The sequence below is a fragment of the Crinia signifera genome, chromosome 4 (genome assembly GCF_055691185.1).
Source record: "Crinia signifera chromosome 4, ASM5569118v1, whole genome shotgun sequence".
NCBI lineage: Eukaryota > Metazoa > Chordata > Amphibia > Anura > Myobatrachidae > Crinia > Crinia signifera.
In genome coordinates, this window is record NC_139220.1 from 152,389,527 (window position 1) to 152,410,755 (window position 21,229).

Consider the following 21,229-nt stretch of genomic DNA (forward strand, 5'->3'; position numbering starts at 1 on the left):
CTCTACTGACGCGACCAAAATTCTCATTCACTTTCTTGTCATCTCCTGCCTTGACTTCTGCATTGTCCTTCTATCCGAGCTACCTCTCGCCCGCCTCGCCCCTCTCCAATCCATTTTTAACGCCGCTACTAGGCTCATCTTCCTCTCCCTCCGCTCTATCTCCAGCTCCCCCCTCGGTCTATCTCTTCACTGGCTCTCCATTCCTTTCCGAGTTCTCTTTAAACTCCTCACCACCATTTACAAGGCTCTCTCCTCCTCCGCCACTCCTTACCTCTCTTCACTGTTCTCTATCCACACTCCCTCTTCGCTCAACCGCCACCTGACCTCTCACCTAATCACCTCCTCCCGCTCCCGTGTCCAAGACTTCTCTAGCACTGCCCCCCTGCACAGGAACAACTTTCCGCCACTGATCAGGCTTTCTGGTTCCCTTACCTCCTTCAAGCGCTCCCTCAAACCCCACTTCTTCCGACTAGCCTATCCCTCCTCCTCCTAACCTCTTTCGCTCCTCCTATCCTGCCTACCCTACCCCTCCATCCGTTCCTACTTATCCTATTGTTTTTCGTTCGTCCACCCACCTCCTTTTAGTCTTTTATCTCTTATGAGTAGGGTCCTCCTTCCTCACGTACTCACCCTACCTCTTTACCTAACCAGCGCTCCTGCCCTGTTCTTCCCTTCCTCTACTTCATCTTCAGTCTCCTCAACAGTTTCGACACCTACTTCAGAACTTATGCTGATTTTAGTTCTACCAGTTATACCCCTGTTTATGCTGCGTTGGAAAGTATGGTATTGGGAATTAAAAAAATTGTAATTATTGTGAATGGAAATAGGAACTTATTAACTTTATGGGCATGATCCATGCTAGCCATTTCTGATTGGCTGATAGCAGATTCAAAGCTAAAGCTGATAAGTGCTTTTTTTATTGTTCATACATATCTTACGTGTTCATATGAAATAACTTTATTTTTTGAACGCCAGTGAAGAGACCAGCAGTATACAAGATTCCTCCCCCCCCCCCCATTTTATAGAAAATGCATATTTCACTTTCAAAATATATTAGGTGTAAGTGTATTCAATATATGTCTAAGTCTGGCACATACCAGTGCTTGTGGCTTCCAATCATAAAATATGTAGAAATCCTGAAGTAAATCCTGCCCATCACCACGTAACTAAGTCTAAGGAAGACATACAGTATAAGCACAATATACCTAATTTCATGTTTTTTTCTGAATTTCTTAATAGGAAACTTTTGGCCTAGGGCTGCTGTGAAAAAAAAACATGCTTGCATTGTAGTGTTTTGAATAATATAATTGAGTCTCTACTGAATCAATGCACCTGTGTTGAAACATGGATATCTGTGACACATGCATTGTTAGGTGGCCTAAATTACTTGTGTTACAGTGTTTTTTGTACAGTACAAGTATGTTTACTTACCATTATTTTCCTCTTTTTTGGTCCTTCTCATGTGTGTCTGTCTACACTGCTTGCCCAACCATCAATGTTGTTAATACAGATGAGGAGGAGGCTGACAGTATCACCTTGGCTCCTATGGAACCACCAGCCCATCGACACAGGCTCATGTTACCCCTGAACCCACCACCCCATCTATCTAGGAAATCACATGGTTCCTCCACCAGACATGCCCAGATGACATTTATGGGCAGGCACAGCAAACAAATGGATACCATAACATGCCAGCTTCTCAAGCTCAGTTGGGTCACCACAGTGGCCCAGGTGTCCGACACAAGGGGTGGCCGGTGTAATGTAATTGCGGGTGTTTGAGATGATACAGGCCATAATTAGGCTCCAAAGGAAGGTGATGGACCAATTGGCAGTAAGCTATGGTATCAACTGTCAGTAATTGCATCACTAATTGCTTCACCAGTCTCCCACTAGGAGTAGTGTGCACACAAGTGGAGATGCATCTAAAGGGGCAGGGAGGGGCAAAGGCAGTTCTGCCTCTAAGAAATTATTTTGTTGTTTTTCCTTTTATATTTGTGTGTGTTTTTCTATAGAGTAAAGGTTTTAAAGAAATTGTGTTTGTGTATTTTTTATTTAAGTATATTAAGTTATTTGTGTACATTTGGTTTACATTTTTTGGTAAAAAAAACATGTGGGTACACTATTATGGGGTACATTACTGGTAAAAAAAATATTAATGTACATGTGGTATGCTATTTAATTGGTACATTATTGGATATGGGTTTTTTAACTTAGCTATGCATTTGTGTATGTTTAATTAGTGTACATGGGCTAAACCCACACATTACAGAACTTGTACCCTATTACATTTAGGAGGTCACTCTGATCTATTCCCTCCCTGCGCACTACGCGCATATGCATAACCATTTATGCACATGTGCAGGCTCTGTTTGCAAACAGACGCGGCGACTTGTAGAGTCACTGGCCCTTTCGCACGGAGCAGTGCGGAGGGTGGGCAGCGGGCACGGGTCATGTTTCATTGGGGTTTTCATGCAAATGCTGGGCGTTCCCATGCAAATGGTCCTATGACGTGGATGCCAGGGGCAGGCAGCTGACATCACTGGATGTCAGCTGCTTGCCTTGTTCACGTAGCAGGGGCACCGCAAATCTGACTCACCAGAGTGACTTAGATTTGCGAATGCTTAAGAAATCTTTCCATGGTCGGCACCCATCAAATGATTTTAGCCCTGCATGCAAGGCTACGAATTGATGTTTATGCATTCATGCGGGCGGCGTTTAGTTGGCTCGCAAAGCTAAGAAATTCACAGTCAACCAGAATGTCCCCCTTAGTCTCTAGTGACATATTATTTATACCGATATCCAGGGCCGGACTGGGACCAGAAATCGGCCCTGGCATTTTGATCACACAGGCCCACCTACAGTAGGCGGGACCCTTGCATGGGTCCCGCCTACTGTCATAGGCGTGCGCAGACCATTTTCTTAGGGGGTGCACCATTGGAGGGGTGTGTCTATCCCCGCCTACTGGGCGTGTCCATCACCGCCTATTGGTCATCAATGCAAACTAAACAGAAGGTGACTTATTTAAGTATATGCACTTCAGAGTGAATCATTCCCCCCCACACATACACAAGAAACAGGGATAGTGCAAGCCGAAGGGATAGTGCTCATTGCTAGAGGGATCTACATGCTCATTTCTAGGGAGTTACATGCTTATTTCCAAAGAGGGGGGGTTACATGCTAGTCAGAGCCGGCCCTAGCCTAAATGACGCCCTAGGCAAGATTTTGGCTGGTGCCCCCTAGCACCGCCACTAGTTCCGCCTCTGACCCTGCTCCCCTTTCTCAGCTCCATTAATCCTAATCATTGCAGTCATCATTTTGGTGCTCCTACCCGCAATATTTTAAATAGAAACAGTGCACACATTCGGTGTGCAGCCCAAACGGGTGTGTTCTTGCTGAGAAGGGGCATGGCCACCCAATAGTACCCCTAATTCAAATTATGCCACACAGTATTGCAACTTTATTCACATTATATCATGCAATGGTGTCCCTTATTCACGTTACATCACACAGTAGTACCACTTTACCTTATGTACATTACTCCTCACATTATTCACCCCTTTCTCTCGGCACCCCTGATAATACCACACAGTAATGCCCCTTACACATGACACACAGTATTAATGTCCTTATAAACATAATGCCCCTTACACATTATGCCAACCTTTATTAATGCCCTTCATACACATAATGACACACATAATGCCCCTTTCACATATGTTGCACATTATTAATGCCCTTATACACATGACACACATAATGCCCATCACACATATGTTGCACATTATTAATGCCCTTATACACATGACACACATAATGCCTGTTACACATATGTCGCACATTATTAATGCATTTATACATGACACACATAATGCAATCCCTTACACATATGCTGAACACTATTGCACAACCAACCCACCCACAGACAGCACTCGCACAGCCGCTAACACTGTGACCTCTGCCTCTGCTTGGATACAGATGTTTCCTCATACATCTTGACTCAATAAGCCATGCAGCTCCTGGCCAGTTCTGCTAATGTTTGGTGCATTTTTTGCTGAAAATTCCTCTTATTTGCATTGTTATGTGACCAGGACACACAAGGAGCTTCCGATGATTAAAATGATATGCAGCATGCCTATATTCTGTGTGCGACTGTGGCTGTACCTGCATACAGAATGCTATGTTACAGTGATTTCCATGATTACACTATTTCATATGCAGATACAGCCTCACTCACACACAGAATATAGGCATGCTGCATATCATTTTAATCAGCAGAAGCTGCTGATGCCCATAGGCATTCCAAATGCCCTAGGCAATTGCCTAGTTTGCCTATGCCTAAGGCCGGCTCTGATGCTAGTTGCCAGGGGGAGTTATATGCTTGTTGGCAGGGGAGGGGGGGTTGCGTGCTTGTTGGCAAGGGGAGTTGCATGATCATTGCCAAGGGGTCTTATATGCTCATTGCCAAGGGGACTTGCATCGTTGTTGCCAGGATGGGGAGGACGATGACCAACCCTAACCCTGCATACCTACAATATGAATCAATGCTGCAAGTGTACGGTATTAATACTCCTCTCTCCTTTAGTATTTGGATTTCCTGCAGCAGCTCATCTACCTATCACCTCTCCCATAGCCTGCTCCCCATAGCCATCCTGTCAGCTGCTCTGTTTCCCGGGCGGGTACTGAGTGAGCAGCCCCGGAACAGCCACCGCCATGCACCGCCTCATCACGTCAGGCGGCGGAGTCTGTAGCTCGGGCACTTACAGCAGGCAGACATAGGAGATTACCAGCAGCGGGCGTACTGTCTGAGGCGCTGCCTTCCAGTTCTACTTATACCCTCCAGCTGCTCACACTAGCCTGCACCTCTTCCCGCCAATGAGGGAAAAATGACTGATAGCTGCTGTACATGCGGGGCTTCTTGTGCCCTCTCCCTGGCACCACTGCATGATGTTCCTTACCCTACACACAGCCCTGCTGCGGGATTGGGGTACATTTAGGGGGCTGCAGCCAAGGCTGCCAAGAGGAATCCTGGGTCCCGGAACTGTGCAAAGGTAGTGGCACTCCACTGGCTTTTTAATACATTTTAGTAACAAAAATGTGAATTCCGACGTTTTGGGGGTCATAAAACCCCTTTATCAAGTTGTAAAGGGGTTCTATAACCCCGAAACGTCAAAATTTACATCTTTGCTACTAAAATGGATTGAAAAACCCGTGGATTGCCGCTGTCTGTTTTGCACCATCGCCTAGAAACCATCTATCTGGAGGGAACCTGCTGTTGAATTCCATGTGGAGAGTGCCAATCCCACAAGCGCACGTTCTCTATACATATATATATATATATAGATATATATATATATGTATATGCATATATATATATATATATATATATATATATATGTATATATATATATATGTGTGTATATATATATATATATATATATATATATATATACATACATGCACACATTTCATTCATAGTATCTTATGTATTTAGCCAGGCAGAAATTTGTACTTACAGAACAGCCAGCATTTTTCCAGGGTCAGCTCGAGCACAGCACAGCCACCCTGCCTGAGCTCCTCCACTGCCGTGCCTGAGCTCCTGCATGTCCACATCTTACCCACCCTAAGTGCAGCATAATTCCGGTCCCAGGCTGCTGCAGACACAGACAGACTCGCGAGATGATGTCTGCAGCAGAGCTCCGCAGCGGTGGACAACTGCTGCCGGTCTGCCGCTGCCATTGCAGACACAATGACACCTTACACAATACCCGGCGCACAGCCGCCCATGCTCCCGCCGCCGCTAGATAGACAGCTGACCGCTGCACAAATAAAAAAAACTATCTGGACCCGGACCCCGGTGACAGGCATTAGGAGGTGCCTGTGCACCCCTGGCACCCCCTGTGCGCACGCCTATGCCTACTGTAGGTGGGCCTGTGTGATCACCTACTGGATGATTGCTCACCTACTAGATGATATAAGGTGCGGTATCTCTGCCATTATTAAATGCTCCCATGTGGACAGATTGGTCCACGGAACGCCAGCAAGGCAGAACGGGTCCCATTCCTCCATACTCAGTGGCTGGGCAGGCAGATGCAAGCCGTCGGCACTGTGTGCTGCAAAAGGACTAGACGGAAGTTTAAAATTTCTGCAGGGGTACGTGGAGGCTGCGGCGGCAGCTGTAGTCTAGAGTCAATGGCAGAGGGCGGCGCATAGTAACTGAAGGCGGCGGCCAGGAGGCAGCGGGCTCAGGAATGGCCGCATCATGATGTCATGATGCTGCCGCGTCATGGTGTCAATATGCAAATGACGCGGGGGTGGCTTGGCAGCGGGCTCAGCGCTACTGCAGAAAGTTCTTTTGAGAAATTTCTGCACAAAATCAGCCCATAAAGCCAGCAGCCCTTCTGGCATTTGCCAGAAGTACCAGATGGCCAGTCCGGCCCTGATGATATCTATTGTTTCATGGCTTGGCAAAGCAATAGAAAACAAGTTTAGCATTATATAACTTTTGTTAAATGTTCCAGTAAATAAAATTCACAAAAGAATTGAAAAATGTCTATGTATTGCCTTGCAGTTTCATTACATTTCGCTATAATGGTGAAGGTAATTGAATCATACTGGGTATGTGTGGGGGAATATGTATGGATGACAGATGGGGGAAATTTACTAAAGGAAATTTGTAAAAAAAAATAGGTGTATTTGTATCCAGAAATACACTCATTTTGACATTTACTATCCCAAAAATACGGCAATTCGTATTCGTATTGATGTGCTATCAATACGACTACGAATTGCCGTATTTTCGGGATAGTAAATATAAAAAATAAGTGTATTTCTGGATACAAATACACCTATTTTTTTTACAAATTTCCTTTAGTAAATTCCCCCCATAGTGTCATTTGTTACAGCCAATAAATAATTCTCATATTCTAGTGACTAGTACTGCGGAGGGCAGAATAGTTCCAACAAGCTCAGACTGATTCCTCCATGCTAATTAAAAAAAATAAAAATTACACAGATTTGTACAAAACATGTTACATCTTGGAAGTTGGTATCAAAAAGGGAATCTAACTGATGAACACAACATGAATAGCAACTAAATTGAAACATAAAGATAAGAATTCCATATTCCAAATCAACCATGTTAATAAAAAATATATATATATATTACAGTATGTCATCCCCTCCAAGGCTGGTATAAGGAGGTTGTGTATACTGTTTTTACACCAAAATCCCAATTTGACCCGGTATTTGAAACATGGTTCCGATCTGGGTCATATGCGGGACTCATTGCATTTGCATGTCAGTCCCGACCCTGGATATCTCCGAGTTGGCATTGTTCACACTGACTACAGGAGCAGTGACTTGATTGCCAGAGCTTGGAGATGACATCAACACATCCCCTTGCACGCGGCCGTTTGCAGGAGAAATCATTCGATGGTCGCTCACCATCGAATGATTTGTCCTACCTTTGGTACAGACGCTATCCGCTGATGTCAGCCGCTGATGTCAGCCGTCTGCCCCACGCAGACATTGGCCCACCTGCGTTCCCAGGGGGATGCCCAGCGTTTTCATGGGGACACACATAAGAAGCTGGGCATTTCCCTGCAGCCACCCCCTGTCCGTCCCCAGCCCTCCCCTTAGTGTGTGAATGCCTCAGCGAGTGTGATTCGTACAGGGGGACTGCACATGTGCATATACGCGCATGCGCACACCCCCCACCATCGGACACAGGCCTGAATTCGGAGCCGGCCAAACAGGTCTGAATCGGTCCCTAAGTAGCGTGGAAAACAAATGTGGATCTTCTACACTGCAAATGTAACTCTGTAACAAAATGATACCAGAAGTGAAGATGTTTAGTATAATGTTTAGTATCAATATTACAGAGACCATCAGGATGAGAGATCTTTTGCCGTTCAATTGTGAGGCCTTCCAAGCCACAAGCTATATATTATATCATTTCAGCTCTGGCACATAGAAAAAGAATGGAACACTGGAAAAAGGTTCTGATGGAAATATTTTCCTTTCTGTTTACGGGAATGCTTACCAGTAGTTGCCATGATTTCGAGAATTTTCCATGCCTTACATTTGTGTGGATTCAAAATGATATAATTATTTCTGTGAATGTCTGTACAAATACAGTATATAGTATAGTAACCCCTTCTGTACCAATAAAGTTATTTCTAAAACATAAAAATTATTGCAGTTTAGTAGTTTGTAAGGTAGTACAAATGACATTTCTTTAAGGAATGTGTAATACTGTTTAGAATATTATCTAATTCAGAATATATTTAAATTGGCAGTATCAAATGTGAAGAAAAATCTCTTATCAGGTTCTGATAATAGTTAAGTCTGGTAAAGGGGCACTGGACTGGCCCACCAGGTTGCAGGGGGAACCCACAGCGGGCCAACCCCACCCCCTCTAGTGATCATGTCCCAGATTGTGCACTTGCATAGTGTACATAGTATGGCACAGAATTATGTTTACATTTTTTCTACAGTGCACTGCTGTTATTAATCTAGCACATAATCATGTATGCTCTAGCAGTATTTGTAGACAATGAGATTATGGTGGTCAGAATACTGATGCCCGCAAGGAGGGAATCCCAATGGGGGTTGGGTAAGTATACTTACCTTCTCTCCCCCCAGACCTTACCTTCCTTTCTTCCTTCCCAGAGGCTAACCTTCTGTCTTCATTCATGCACCGGTCTTCTGGCAGATAGTCAGAATTCGGGCATCAGTTTTAGACTGCCAGCATCCTGACCACCGTAATGCTAGCAGAATGCCATATTTACTATATATATTTACCAAGAGGCATTGCCCTGCTGGGTTTTTCATGGCCCAGTCTGTCACTGGACTCCAGTGTGTTGCAGTGAGCTCAATGACTGGGGAGGCACTGGCTAGTATCAGAACCACATTTACACAACACTAGGGTATACTGGAGTATGACAATAGAGTCTCTGCCTACCCTGAGCACTATGACCATTAGGTGTCCTAATAATGTACAGTGGGCACAGCCTAAAAAGGGACATGTCCACACCCCTAAAAATAATACAATGTAAAAAAAATTGTGGGGCTCCAAAACAGCATTTCACACTCCAAAGAGGACGCAGTTCTAATCTGGGGGGGGGGGGGGGCAAACTCCACACAGTTAGGGCCATGGTGGGAATTAAACCTATGACTTCAGTGCTGTGAGGCAGTAATGCTAACCATTACCATAGCTCCCAACTTGTAGCACTTGTGATGCGGGACACTGGCGCAGGCCGAAGGTTTGCACCTGAAATTAGGGGGCATGGCTTGCCGTGTGAGGGGGCATGGCCTATAATCACCTCATCCTGCGAGGCCATGCCCCCATTTTGCTGCTGTGAGGGCATAGCCCCCAACCCCTCTGGCTGCGTCTATTACCCCTGGCCAGCAACTGACAGGGGGGACTCCCAACTGCCCCCCTCCCTCATCCCCCTCCCCCCGCGGGACACTGCCGGCTCGGGAGGGATGCGGGAATGTCCCTGAAAATCGGGACATTCCCGCGGTAATCGGAACGGTTTGTAGGTATGCATTACACTTGTGTGCTTTGCAAATACCTTGAATAATGGGACATGAGCTCTATATGTTATGGGTTATCTTTTGCAATACATTAAATGTATATAACACTGTTTCCAATTGTCATGAAATGAAACACATCTTCAAAGTCTCAAGAGCAGATACTAACAATACACAATAGCATCTGCTATGTTTAGAAGAGAGAACATGCACTGTCCAACTTAGAGGAGAATGTTTATTCATCAAAGCTTTATTGAGGATAAAGTTTTGTTGCTCGGAGCACCTTATTTTCCTCTGGTGTTTCATGAACCCTAGGGATGTGTCTGAGTTCAACATGCTGTCATCTATGCCAAAACTGAGCAGAACAAACACTGGAATGCTGCCAGCAATAATTATGCTCACAGCCACCTCCTTCCCCTCCTTTCCGAGCTGTGCCTTTACACAATGCAGTATCTTCCTCCCTCAGATCCCTTAAATCATACCTCACTGAGATCTCAATCAGAACTCCTGGTAACTGAAGGACAGCATGTCTGGTGGCAAATACATAGATGAAGAGGTAGGACTGCTCAGTGGGTGTGGAGTTAGAATACTGTATATTCTCTTTATTTGGGAGTCACTGGGAGTCTCCCAGCTGCTCATCTCATACAGCAGGTTCTTTGGAAAACTTTTTAGGTTCTTGTTAACCTGTTCTATTAGAAATGAAAATGATCTGCTTCATGATGACATGAAAACATGTGCAGTTTATCAAGGCAGGTTAAGCTGAAGGTTTTCAAGGTGGTACTGCCCTGTGCAGGCTCATTTTCTGCTGATATGCCTGACACGGTTTGTTACCTCCTTAGAAATAAGTTTGTGTAATACTAGGTTCGCTTGAGGGAGTATAGAATGGAATGCAACTTGGCTCACTTACTTATTCTACGTGAGCCCTGCCTGGCATTCTTCTACCTATTGATATATTGTCTAAAAGGAGTCTGGGAAATGTTTTGCACAGGTGTGCTGATACCCACATTGCTAACCTAATGCACATCCAGACTCACCTCATACATGTGTGAATGAAAGAATTGTTCAGGGAGTTTTTGAAAAAATTAAAGAGCTTTGCTAAGAATACACTTCTCCATTACCACCCCTAGAGAACCAAAATGAAAATAATAAAAATAGTTCTTGTCCCCCTCCCCCCCTCTATTTCTACAGAGAACATTAGCTTGTGAGTTTTTTTAAGTAATGATGCTGAACTTAATTAAAGTTGAATTAATAATTACTTGATATAGATGGAGTACAGTATTGCAGCGAACCGTAGCCAGGATTAAGCAAAGCATCAATACAATATCTGTATGACACCACTTGTTGCTGAAACCCATGTAATATTAGAACAATAAATCCACAGGTGACTTATCAGTCTACCTAGGCAGCCTAGTATAGTGACCCTCATATGCCCCACTGGTAAGAGTTTCAACGCACAGGTGTTATGCAACATACCAGTATTATTGAGTAAATGTCTTCCATTTAATTGTGTTAGAGCTTAGTACAGAAGCAAACTGCAGAATAAGTACCTATACGTGGATTAATATACATTGACAGAATAAATGAGGTTTGACTTTTTTGGTAATTTATTCATTATTTATTTACAGTTTCTTATATAGCGCAGCATATTCCGTTGCGCTTTACAATTGGAAACAACAGTGATTAAAAAAACTGGGTAGAAACAAACCGACATAGAGGTAGGAGGGCCCTGCTCGCAAGCTTACAATCTATAGGAAATGTTTTTGTTATTCAGGTATATGTTATGGGTTTTCTTACCTACTGTACTTTACCAATGAGAATGTGAAATAGGAAATGTGTTGGATTTTTCACCTGGTCGATGAATTTCTGTGTTTAGCGTGATGCAATGTATAATGTGTCTAATTTTCCAGTGTAATAATGGTCACCCTTATCTGTGCCATTGTAGGTTACAGCTGGAATGTGAGGAAGTTTGTTATAGCAGTAGTGTAAGTCTGCCACACTTAGCTTATAAAGTAACTGTACTGTTTCACACAAACTATGGAGACCTTTGCACTATAATGTCAATCTTTCCATAGGACAAATGTAATTATAAAACAAAGGTTAGCTTTGTGTCTTCAATGCAAACCAACAGCTGTCAGCGGAATCTCCAAGCTTGACTGGAAAAAAAATTCTATACAGCTAAATGACAAATGTGGACTTTTTTGGACTTACCACATAAGTCAACTTGTATGAATTTAAAACTTAGAATTTGTCTTTTGGATATGACGTACTTGAGAGAACAGAATGCTGAAAAACTGATTTAGTGACATCAGCATGGGTTTCCAGGAAATAAGTAGCAACTTCCTGCTATAATCCTACTTAGAGGTGATGTCAGAGTACAGCAGAGAGTGCCAGCTCTAGTATACAGTATACTGTGGAGATTTACAAATAAATGGTAGTAACAATAATTTATCAAGAATATCAGATGTTAATATAATATTAATACATATTGGGGGGGATATTTACTAAGATATGTATTCTACTTCACATGTGATGTTGCTATGGGCTATGTCTACTATCTTCTAGAGCGTGCTAAATAAATAGGAAGTAGATTCTGATTGGTTGCCCATAGCAACATCATATGTAAGGTAGAATACACCTCTTAGTAAATTTCCCCCGTTATGTTGCAAAGTATCACAAAAGGGATCCATTATCTTACTTAAACACATGTTAAAGATAAAAGAAGGCATTTATAAAAACTGGAGATCAGAAAGGAAAGAGATAAAGAAAACAAGTGTCTGTTCCCCAAACGTGCACCTATTCTTTTCTTCATATTATCTGTATAAACTTTGTATAAACTGCAGGTTTTTTGCAAAAAAAAAAATAGGATGCTGTTTAGGCCTGCAGCACATGACATTGTAATCATGTCCCCTTTTGACCCAAGTTTGCAGGATGAATAAAAATGTTCTGTGTACCCAGTAATTACAGATAGTCTGTGTGAGGAAATACACACACAATTTTAACTTGTGCAGTAAACCTCCCTCCACACAACAAGGAAAACCCAAGGTGGTTCCATTCCAGTGGTTTTCCCATTGGAGAGAATCTCACAATACAGCACCTTGATGCTTATGGATACAGGCTGACGTTTGAGTGTAACAGCTGAGTCAACATATGGCACCTGCGTAAGAATGCATACTAGCCATGGCTGGTGCATCAGCAGACTCTGAGACGGATGGATTTATCTAAACTTTAGTCTTTATAATGGTTTTCCTATTTATATATAAAAAGGAGTATTTATTACACCACACTATTGCGCCAACTTTTTTAATGGCATTAGAGATGCAAGTTATTTCTTTATTAGCTTGGATTCATAAATCTATATTGCATATTTATGTCAGAGATCATGCTCACAGTCTGAGATGTCATGTCCCAGCTGGGAACTTTCACAACAAGCTGGCACCAAGCTCCGCTATGCGCTATGAAGTCTTCATTCTCAGGGCCAGATGTATCAAGCTTCAAAAATGTTAAACTGGAGAGTGATAAACAACCACCCAATCAGCTCCTACCTGTTATTTTTCAAGCCCAGCATGTAAAATGATAGTTAGGAGCTGATTGACTGGCTGTTTATCACTCTCTTTTTATACATTTTTGGAACTTGATACATCTGGCCCTGAATCTCACATAAGGAAAGGATATATTCTAATGGGGACTATTTATTAAATAATAGTTGATAGAAATTCCCCCCAAAACATACACTTTCAGGGGATAAATGCTAATATTAGTTATCCCCAAATGGGAAAGGGAGGAACCGCAGCAGATATCTCTGATATTTGCCATGTTTATCTGATTTAAAATAGAAGCTATAGGGGGATGCAAAGATGTCAGATTTACCAAGGCCGGAATGTGAAGCTTCATGAGTTTAGCCCTGATATCCAGATGTATTATTCTATAGTAACCTATCCTATAGGCTACATTACACAGAAATCACAATCCCAGAGAGCCAATAGTCTCTGCACTAGTAAGGATAGCACACCTGCACATATGCATGGAACTCCCCAGTTCCAATAGTAGATGTGAAATTATATCTTTACACATGACATTTGCAAGCTTCAGTGGCAAACGCGGGATTTTTAGAGGGGGGTTTCCAAATGTACTCCAAAATCTACCACTCTGCAGTGCATGGAAGTAAGTACGGAAGTCTGGGGGAGCAGTAACAACCCTGATATTGGACTTTTTATACCCTGGATACTGTATGGAATGCAGTATTAATATTTAACAGTACAGATGGTCTATTGTATAGGCTGTTTCAAACATTTAAATAACATAAGAGGTCAGGAAAAGGTTAAACATATCAGAATAAATACACAAACATAATAGAACCAGTACTGCACTTTCTAAACTCACATTCTCCCACTTCATGGTAAGGCTCCTGTCTCTCCCTCCTGGCAGCTACTCTCTGGTCCATTGTGATGTTTGAGATCTGCACATACGTTTGCATATGCACTTCTTTTGGAGCTCCTGTCCCTCCATGTGATCTTTACTACATTCGGACAGTTGTTTTTCTTATTACAGAGTGTAAAACCCAATACTTCAAAATATGTCCCTTCACCTGTTGTCCGATAATCAGAATCCATAAATGGTTTGAATATGCAGCCCATAGGCTTCCATGGGGTTACGCCATCTAAAACTGGCGTAACCCCCCCCCCCCCCCCCCCGCAGTGAAGCCCCGGTGGGGGGGCTTTGCTGCATATGAAAATGCGGTAAGAACCCCGAAAACGGGGTTTTTACGGCATTTTTAGTTTGCTGAGTCTCGCCCTATGTATGAAAGCAAAATGTCACAGGTTTGGTCATGTCTGGAAGCTCGGCAACTGGAAATAAATACATTTATTAGCCTTTTATATCATGTTGGCAAAGATTTTGTGGCATTGTTGATCATTTAACTATGTACAGCTATGACTTCACATACCTAGCATCTGTACATGTTACATCTGCCCAAAGTCAATAGGTCAACACCAAAAAACCTTTTCATGTGCCTACCTTTTCCATGTTGACCTTTTGTTTGTGTCAACCTTCTGTCAATAACCCTAGTGCATGTCAACCTTTTGCCATCGAAGTAATGACTGTCAACCTGGGCACTGTCTGTGAGCTAACTCACAACCAAACATTGTGGAGCCATTCTAATGTCTACAAAATAAACACAACTGGTGAAATTCAATTGTTTTTTAAGGTGTCTAAACTTATGGGCATCTATCATATGGGCACCTATCAGAGCTCTTCATTTGTCGCTCCGATCAGAAACCCATTGGATGCAGCAGACACATTTCAGCTCACACCCACTTGAAGGTGGCAAGCTGAAATGTGTGAAAAGTCAGCTGCTTGGGTGTCCAAACAGCACTCTTCTGTTTGTGCCCATTAGTTTTGTCATGTTTAGTCGCTATTCATGGCTAAACCTTGACTAATTGAGTGCGAAAATTAAAAAGCGTCCCCAAACAATTGAATTACAACAATGGACATCCATTAGTTATCGCACCTTAAAAAACAATTGAATTCCACCCAATGTATTTAGTCTCCATAATATGCATTTTAGCCCGACCTTTATCTTTCTCTTCAACATCCTTATTTATATATATATATATATATATATATATATATATATATATATATATATATATATATATATATATATATATATATACAGGTTGAGTATCCCGTATCCAAAATGCTCGGGACCAGGAGAATTTTGGATAACGGATTATTCCGTATTTCGGAATATTTTAATAATTCAATCATGTATTTTGAAGTATCTTGCATGTATGCTGTATAAACACATAAAATACACACAAATATATTTTATTACCACATAAAATACACACAAATATATTTTATTTGTTCAAAAAACAAGGTTTCAAAACATGAAACAAAATCTGTGTACTATCTCAGATATTGAATTTGAATGCCAAGCAATCATTGTCTTGCACATATATAGTGCCAGTTACATATCATGTCACCAGTAGTGCTGTTACAAATGTCCCCAGTGAGTTTTTAGCAAAAAAAATATTTTTTATTCACTTTCTGGAATGTATGGTTTTCGGAATAATTCGGATAACGGATACTCGGATACGGGATACTCAACCTGTATATATATATATATATATATATATATATATATATATATATATATATATATATTTTTTTTTTTCCCTAATATAAAATGATAAATTTGACCCAGCCCGAATAGCAAGCATCAGATAACACTGACTTTCCTAATTCGAAGATAATGCATCTACTCTTCCCTACAAAGCTCTCTGTGTTGTCATAAGAAGAGGAACTAACAACACATCCACAAAACACTGACTATCACATATGACTATTACATCTGAGTGGGCCTGATTCTGGTTTACTTGCAAAAGCAATTTCTCTTTCTAATGGACAAAACCACATGCACTGCAGGTGCGGCAGATATACTGTAACATGTGCAGAGAGAGTTAGATTTGGGTGGGGTTTGTACTTCAAACTGATATCTACAGTATATTGAAGTGTAAAAATAAAGCAGTCAATATTTACTCTGCAGAGAAACAAAATAACACTGGCATTTCTGCATGAAGGCATATTACTAGTGTGTGCAATATTGCTTACTGCTTACCATCGCCATGCTGTAACTCTCTGTGCTGGGCCAGGATCAGAGGGGGACTGTGATTCTTCAAGGATGTACTGATGCAGTATGTAACCTGCTTTGGTAAAAATCGTAGCATTATATCCCCACTTGCATTTGACTTGCAGTGGCTGGGCACAGTCTCAGCTGTCCTAATGTAGCTCTAATGAGTTACATAAAACCTACAACTTTACTTTTAAATTAGATTTTTGTATTGGCAAATGTATTCAAGCGGTGAATGGATTTAAACAACGGACGTGCAAACATTACACATTATTTTTGAATTAATATTCTATTGATATGTATATATATTATCATTGGGTGAACAAAGGGTAACAGATTTGAAAAATAAAAAAGTTCTTAGAAAGATAGTAGAAATGTATCAAAATGTTTATACATTACATTCTGAGATAGCTGAATTTGTAGTGTGTTGCCAGGGCCCACACGCCTCTTTGTTTGACTAGTTATAATGGGGGACATTTACTAATATGTGTATTCTACTTCACATGTGATGTTGATATGGGCAACCAATCAGATCCTGTCTACTATATTTTATAGGGTGCTAAATAAATAAGTAGATTTTGATTTGTTGCCCATAGCAACATCACATGTGAAGTAGCATACACATCTTAGTATATTTCCCCTAATGTGTTTTATTATCGTGTCTGTTAATTTTTTTTTAAATATTACTTAATATAGATGATAAAAAATAAATATGAATACATACAATTGATGAGACCCTATTTACACTCTCCACGTTTTACCATCACCCCAATACTGTTTCCACAACCAGGCCCTGTTCTGATTTTGTGCAAACTGGAGCTGTGTATGTGCTGTACTACATCCTCCAGAGGGGTAGCAGTGGATTTCTCAACAGTTGGGATCTCGATGGTCACAGTGCCAACGCCAAAATCCTGACTGTTCAACTGCCCGACAGTCGTGATCCCAACCAACAGGGGCTATTCTCCCTCATGGAGGTCCACGACCTCCATAGAGGGAAAATATAACCTGTGGCGAGCAAAGCAAGCCACCACACTCACAGTGTGGCGAGCCTGCAGGAGACTCCCTGAAATAGCAGCAATCTCCCTCTCTCCCTCATTAGTCTAGCAATCTCCCTCATTTCACCTAGCCCACATTCATAGGCGAATCTAGGGGATGGTCCGGGGGTGCCAGGCAAAGCTGGAACGTTTTCCCTATAGGATAACATGGGACCCGCTAATTCCGACCCCCACCCAGTTCAACGGCTGCCAGTTCCCCCTTCGGCATCACTGAAGCTCGAGGTTGATCTCAGTTGAACCCAAATTGCTGGGTCTTCAATCTGATACCAGGCTGGAACCTAATGGGTTAATTGGTTCCAGGGATATTGAGGTTAAACCGTTTTTTTTTTTTTTTTTTCATTTCTTAAATGTAATTTCATGACTGTTTATGTTCTTTGAGGGCAGATTTCTCTTGAACCAAACAGCCCAGTTTCACGGGACCAAAATCATTCGAAGCCAACTCAAAAGTTCTTCAATATGATACTGGTCTCATGTAAATGGGTCAGTTGGTTCCGAAGATATAGCTGGTTGGTTAAAGGGGGGTTGGAAGAGGGGATTGGTTGTCTCTCCCCCTCACACCAGTAAATGCAGGGACTAGGCTTGTGTATAAGGGGTCAGCCTGGGAATGTCCCTGCATGATCCTGGGAACATATTCCCGGGTAAATCCCTGCATTTTCTGTTGTGAAAGGGGTATTATTTCAAACAGCCATGACCTGCAGTGCTCTGAATACAGCCGGGCAGCCCCCTGCTCTCTGCCCAGCTGTCAATGACTGTCACTTCCGCTCCAATTCTTCTCTCCACTTTCACCTCAGCCCGCCCCCCCTTTAATCATGTGGTGCCGGCACCCGGCATGCTCTCCCGACGTCACGCAAAACAACAGCGCGCACAATATTTCAAATGTCCACTCGGCTAGAGGGGACACCAGGAGGGGAGTGGGAGTGTGCTCTGCGCTGCGCTCTGCTCCTCTCCCCATAGAAGCAGCTGCACCGCTCTCCATCTCTCCCTGCAGCAGCAGCGAAGGCTCATATAAAAATTTACAGTAAGTGGCACTTTTGGGGGCATTGCTTAAGGGACGCTACAAGTGGCGGTATGTGGGGGCATTACGCATAATGTGTGGCTTAATGTGTAAGTGGCATTACGGTGTGCAGCATCATGTGTAAGCGGCATTATGTGTACAGCATCATGTGTAAGGGGCATTATGTGTGCAGCATCATGTGTAAGCGGCATTATGTGTGCAGCATCATGTGTAAGGGACATTATGTGTGCAGCATCATGTGTAATGGGTACTATGGTGCGCGGCATCCTGTGTAATGGGTACTATGGTGTGCGGCATCATGTGTAATGGGTACTATGGTGTGCGGCATCATGTGTAATGGTTACTATGGTGTGCAGCATCATGTGTAATGGGTACTATGGCGCCATCAAGCAAGAACCCCCTAGCAATGAGCACGTAGGTAAGCAGCACTATGTGGCAAATATGAAATGGGCATTACGGTTTGTTATATAGTATGTAATGGGCATCATGATGTGTGGCACAATGTGTAATGGGCATTATGGTGTGTGGCCTTATGTGTAATTGGCATTACGGCGTGTGGCTTTATGTGTAATGGGTATTACAGAGTTTGCTAAAATGTGTAATGGGCATTACTGTGTATGGTCTAAAGTGTAATACCACACCCCTTTTTGTGATGCCATGCCTCCTTCCCAATAGGCCACGCCCCCTGTTTGCCGCACGGCTACGCCGCGCAAAGGTCCCCCTGCTTTTGTGTCTAGATCTGGGACCACCCATTACCATAATTCTAGATTCGCCTATGCCCACATTACACTGTTACATTTTTGGGGAAAAAAAGAATGAGAGACAGATACAGTTACATTGAATCATCAGCGCCATTTCCCAGCACTTTACCAAGTATATTAGCTCTTACTAACCGTTTTGGGGCTCTTGTACAGAAGCGGGAAGCGGTCATCTATTAGAATGAACTTAGGTCTACAGTCATTAGGTCGACCCCACTAGGTCGACTGGCAGGAAGGTCGACCTGACTTAAGGTCGACATGGGCCAATGTCGACATGACTTAAGGTCAAATTTGCATAAAGGTCGACATGAGGAAGGTCGACTGGTCATAAGGTCGACATGGGGTTTTTCACTGTTTTTTGAGCCGACATGTGCCGACAGGCGGTATTTCATGCCCTACCATGAGCGAAGCTGTGGCGAGCGAAGCGAGCCACCGTGCCTGATGCATCGCGAGCGAAGCGAGCGATGCCAGGGTCCGATTCTCATTGCCAACTGTGTCCATGTCGACTGTGTCGACATTCGGATAAAAAACCCAGTAAAAAACCCATGTCGACCTTATGACCAGTCTACCTTCCTCATGTCGACCTTTATGCAAATTCGACCTTAAGTCATGTCGACCTTGGCCCATGTCGACCTTTAATCAGGTCGACCTTCCAGCCAGTCGGCCTAATGGGGTCGACCTAATGACTGTAGACCTAAGTTCATTCTGACAGATGTACCGATTCCGATATAGCAGTACACACCCATGATTTTGTAATGCCTTGTTGACAATCTTTTTTCACAATCTCTCCATATATGGAACTAGACACACCCTTTGGGTGGAGCATGACATGCCCCCTCAATGGGGCGCTATGAAAAAATTCTACTACCAATTATTATCTCCCTGAAACTCGTTTTCGAAAGTAGGCAAGTATGATCAAATCTACTGTGCTGTGGCGATAACTGTCAGCTTGCAAATGAATGATATTGTGATCTCTGCAGTTAGCAGGAATACGCCAACCAGTAGTGCTCTGGTCAGTGAGGCACTACTTACCTGTATAGGGCCTAAAGGGAACTGTACTGCTTGGTATGCACATTATGCTAAAAATGGTTTGTGGGTCATTAGATCAACAGTCTCAGTCTACAGTCATTAGGTCGAACATTAATGGCCGACAGTGAAAAGGTTGACACATGATAAAGGTCGACGTGCACTAGGTTAGCACAAGCAAAACATTGACATGAAAATGTTGACACGTGTAATTAACTTTTTTGTTGTCTATGTCAACATATGTCGACCTGGACCCCAATTAAAGTACTGTAACTTGTACCCTCATATGTGAGCTTTTAGAAGTGGGAGATGTTGGCCCATAGCAAGCAATCAGATTCTATTAAACTGTAGTAGAAAGTGCTAGATAAATGATAGTAGACTCGGATTGGTTGCTAAGGGCAACGTTGCCACTTCTAAAGACTCACGTTTTAGTACATGTGCCCCTTACATTCAAATAAGCAGGCTTAGGACCAGAGTAAACACATCTGTATTAGAAATCTCATGCAATATATGGTATAATAACCCTAGAGCCTTGTCTCTGTGATCTCAGATAACACACACACATATACTGCATACTGTATATGCAGCAGGCAGATGAGCCGCGCTGCTGTGCGGAAGGCAGTCAGGTCAGGGGAAGGAGAGGAGGGGTCCCCGGGTGTGGTGCAGCAGGTTCTCGCATGGAAACTTTGCGCTGTCCGCCGCCCGGGGGTGTGGCAGGGATTGCCTTGTTGGGAGGGGGTGAGGGGGATCGGAATCCCCGTGGAATGAGGAATTTTCCCGATGTGATGACCCCTGCTGGAGAGAGCCAGTGCTAGGGTACAGAGGGGTGTGGTATTTTGCATGGATCTCTTATAAACCAAGCCTTAGTTGTACAGAACTAGAGAAGTTTGCTCAGCTGAGACTGACAGCTCCGCCGCTGCCTCCCATCTATGGTATCACCGTGCTAACAAGTCTGTCTCTTCCCTTCTCTCCTCTCTCCTGTGCCTCGCCCTCCCCGATCACACCCCAGGGTGTCCTGTACACTACCCCCATCATCAGAGACCAGGGCAACATCTACAAACCCAACAACAAAGTGATGGCAGACGACAGCGAGAAGGCTGCCCGCGATGTGCACACCAAGGAGATCGACCTGGTGAACAGAGACCCCAAGCACCTGAATGACGATGTGGTCAAGGTGAGCAGGGGCGCTGTATATGGGGGGTGGTGGGTG

At 43.1% G+C, this 21,229-nt stretch overlaps 1 protein-coding gene across 1 annotated transcript in view; it reads left to right on the forward strand.

The window, feature by feature from the left end:
• Window positions 1-9,951: 9,951 nt before the first annotated feature.
• CAV1 (caveolin 1) overlaps window positions 9,952-21,229 on the forward strand; it is a 33,582-nt gene continuing 22,304 nt past the window's right edge. The window contains exons 1-2 of the mRNA XM_083182792.1: window positions 9,952-10,090; window positions 21,029-21,193. Coding sequence (XP_083038918.1) covers window positions 10,061-10,090; window positions 21,029-21,193 — 195 coding nt within the window. The 5' untranslated portion in view covers window positions 9,952-10,060. The remainder of the gene's footprint in view (window positions 10,091-21,028; window positions 21,194-21,229) is intronic.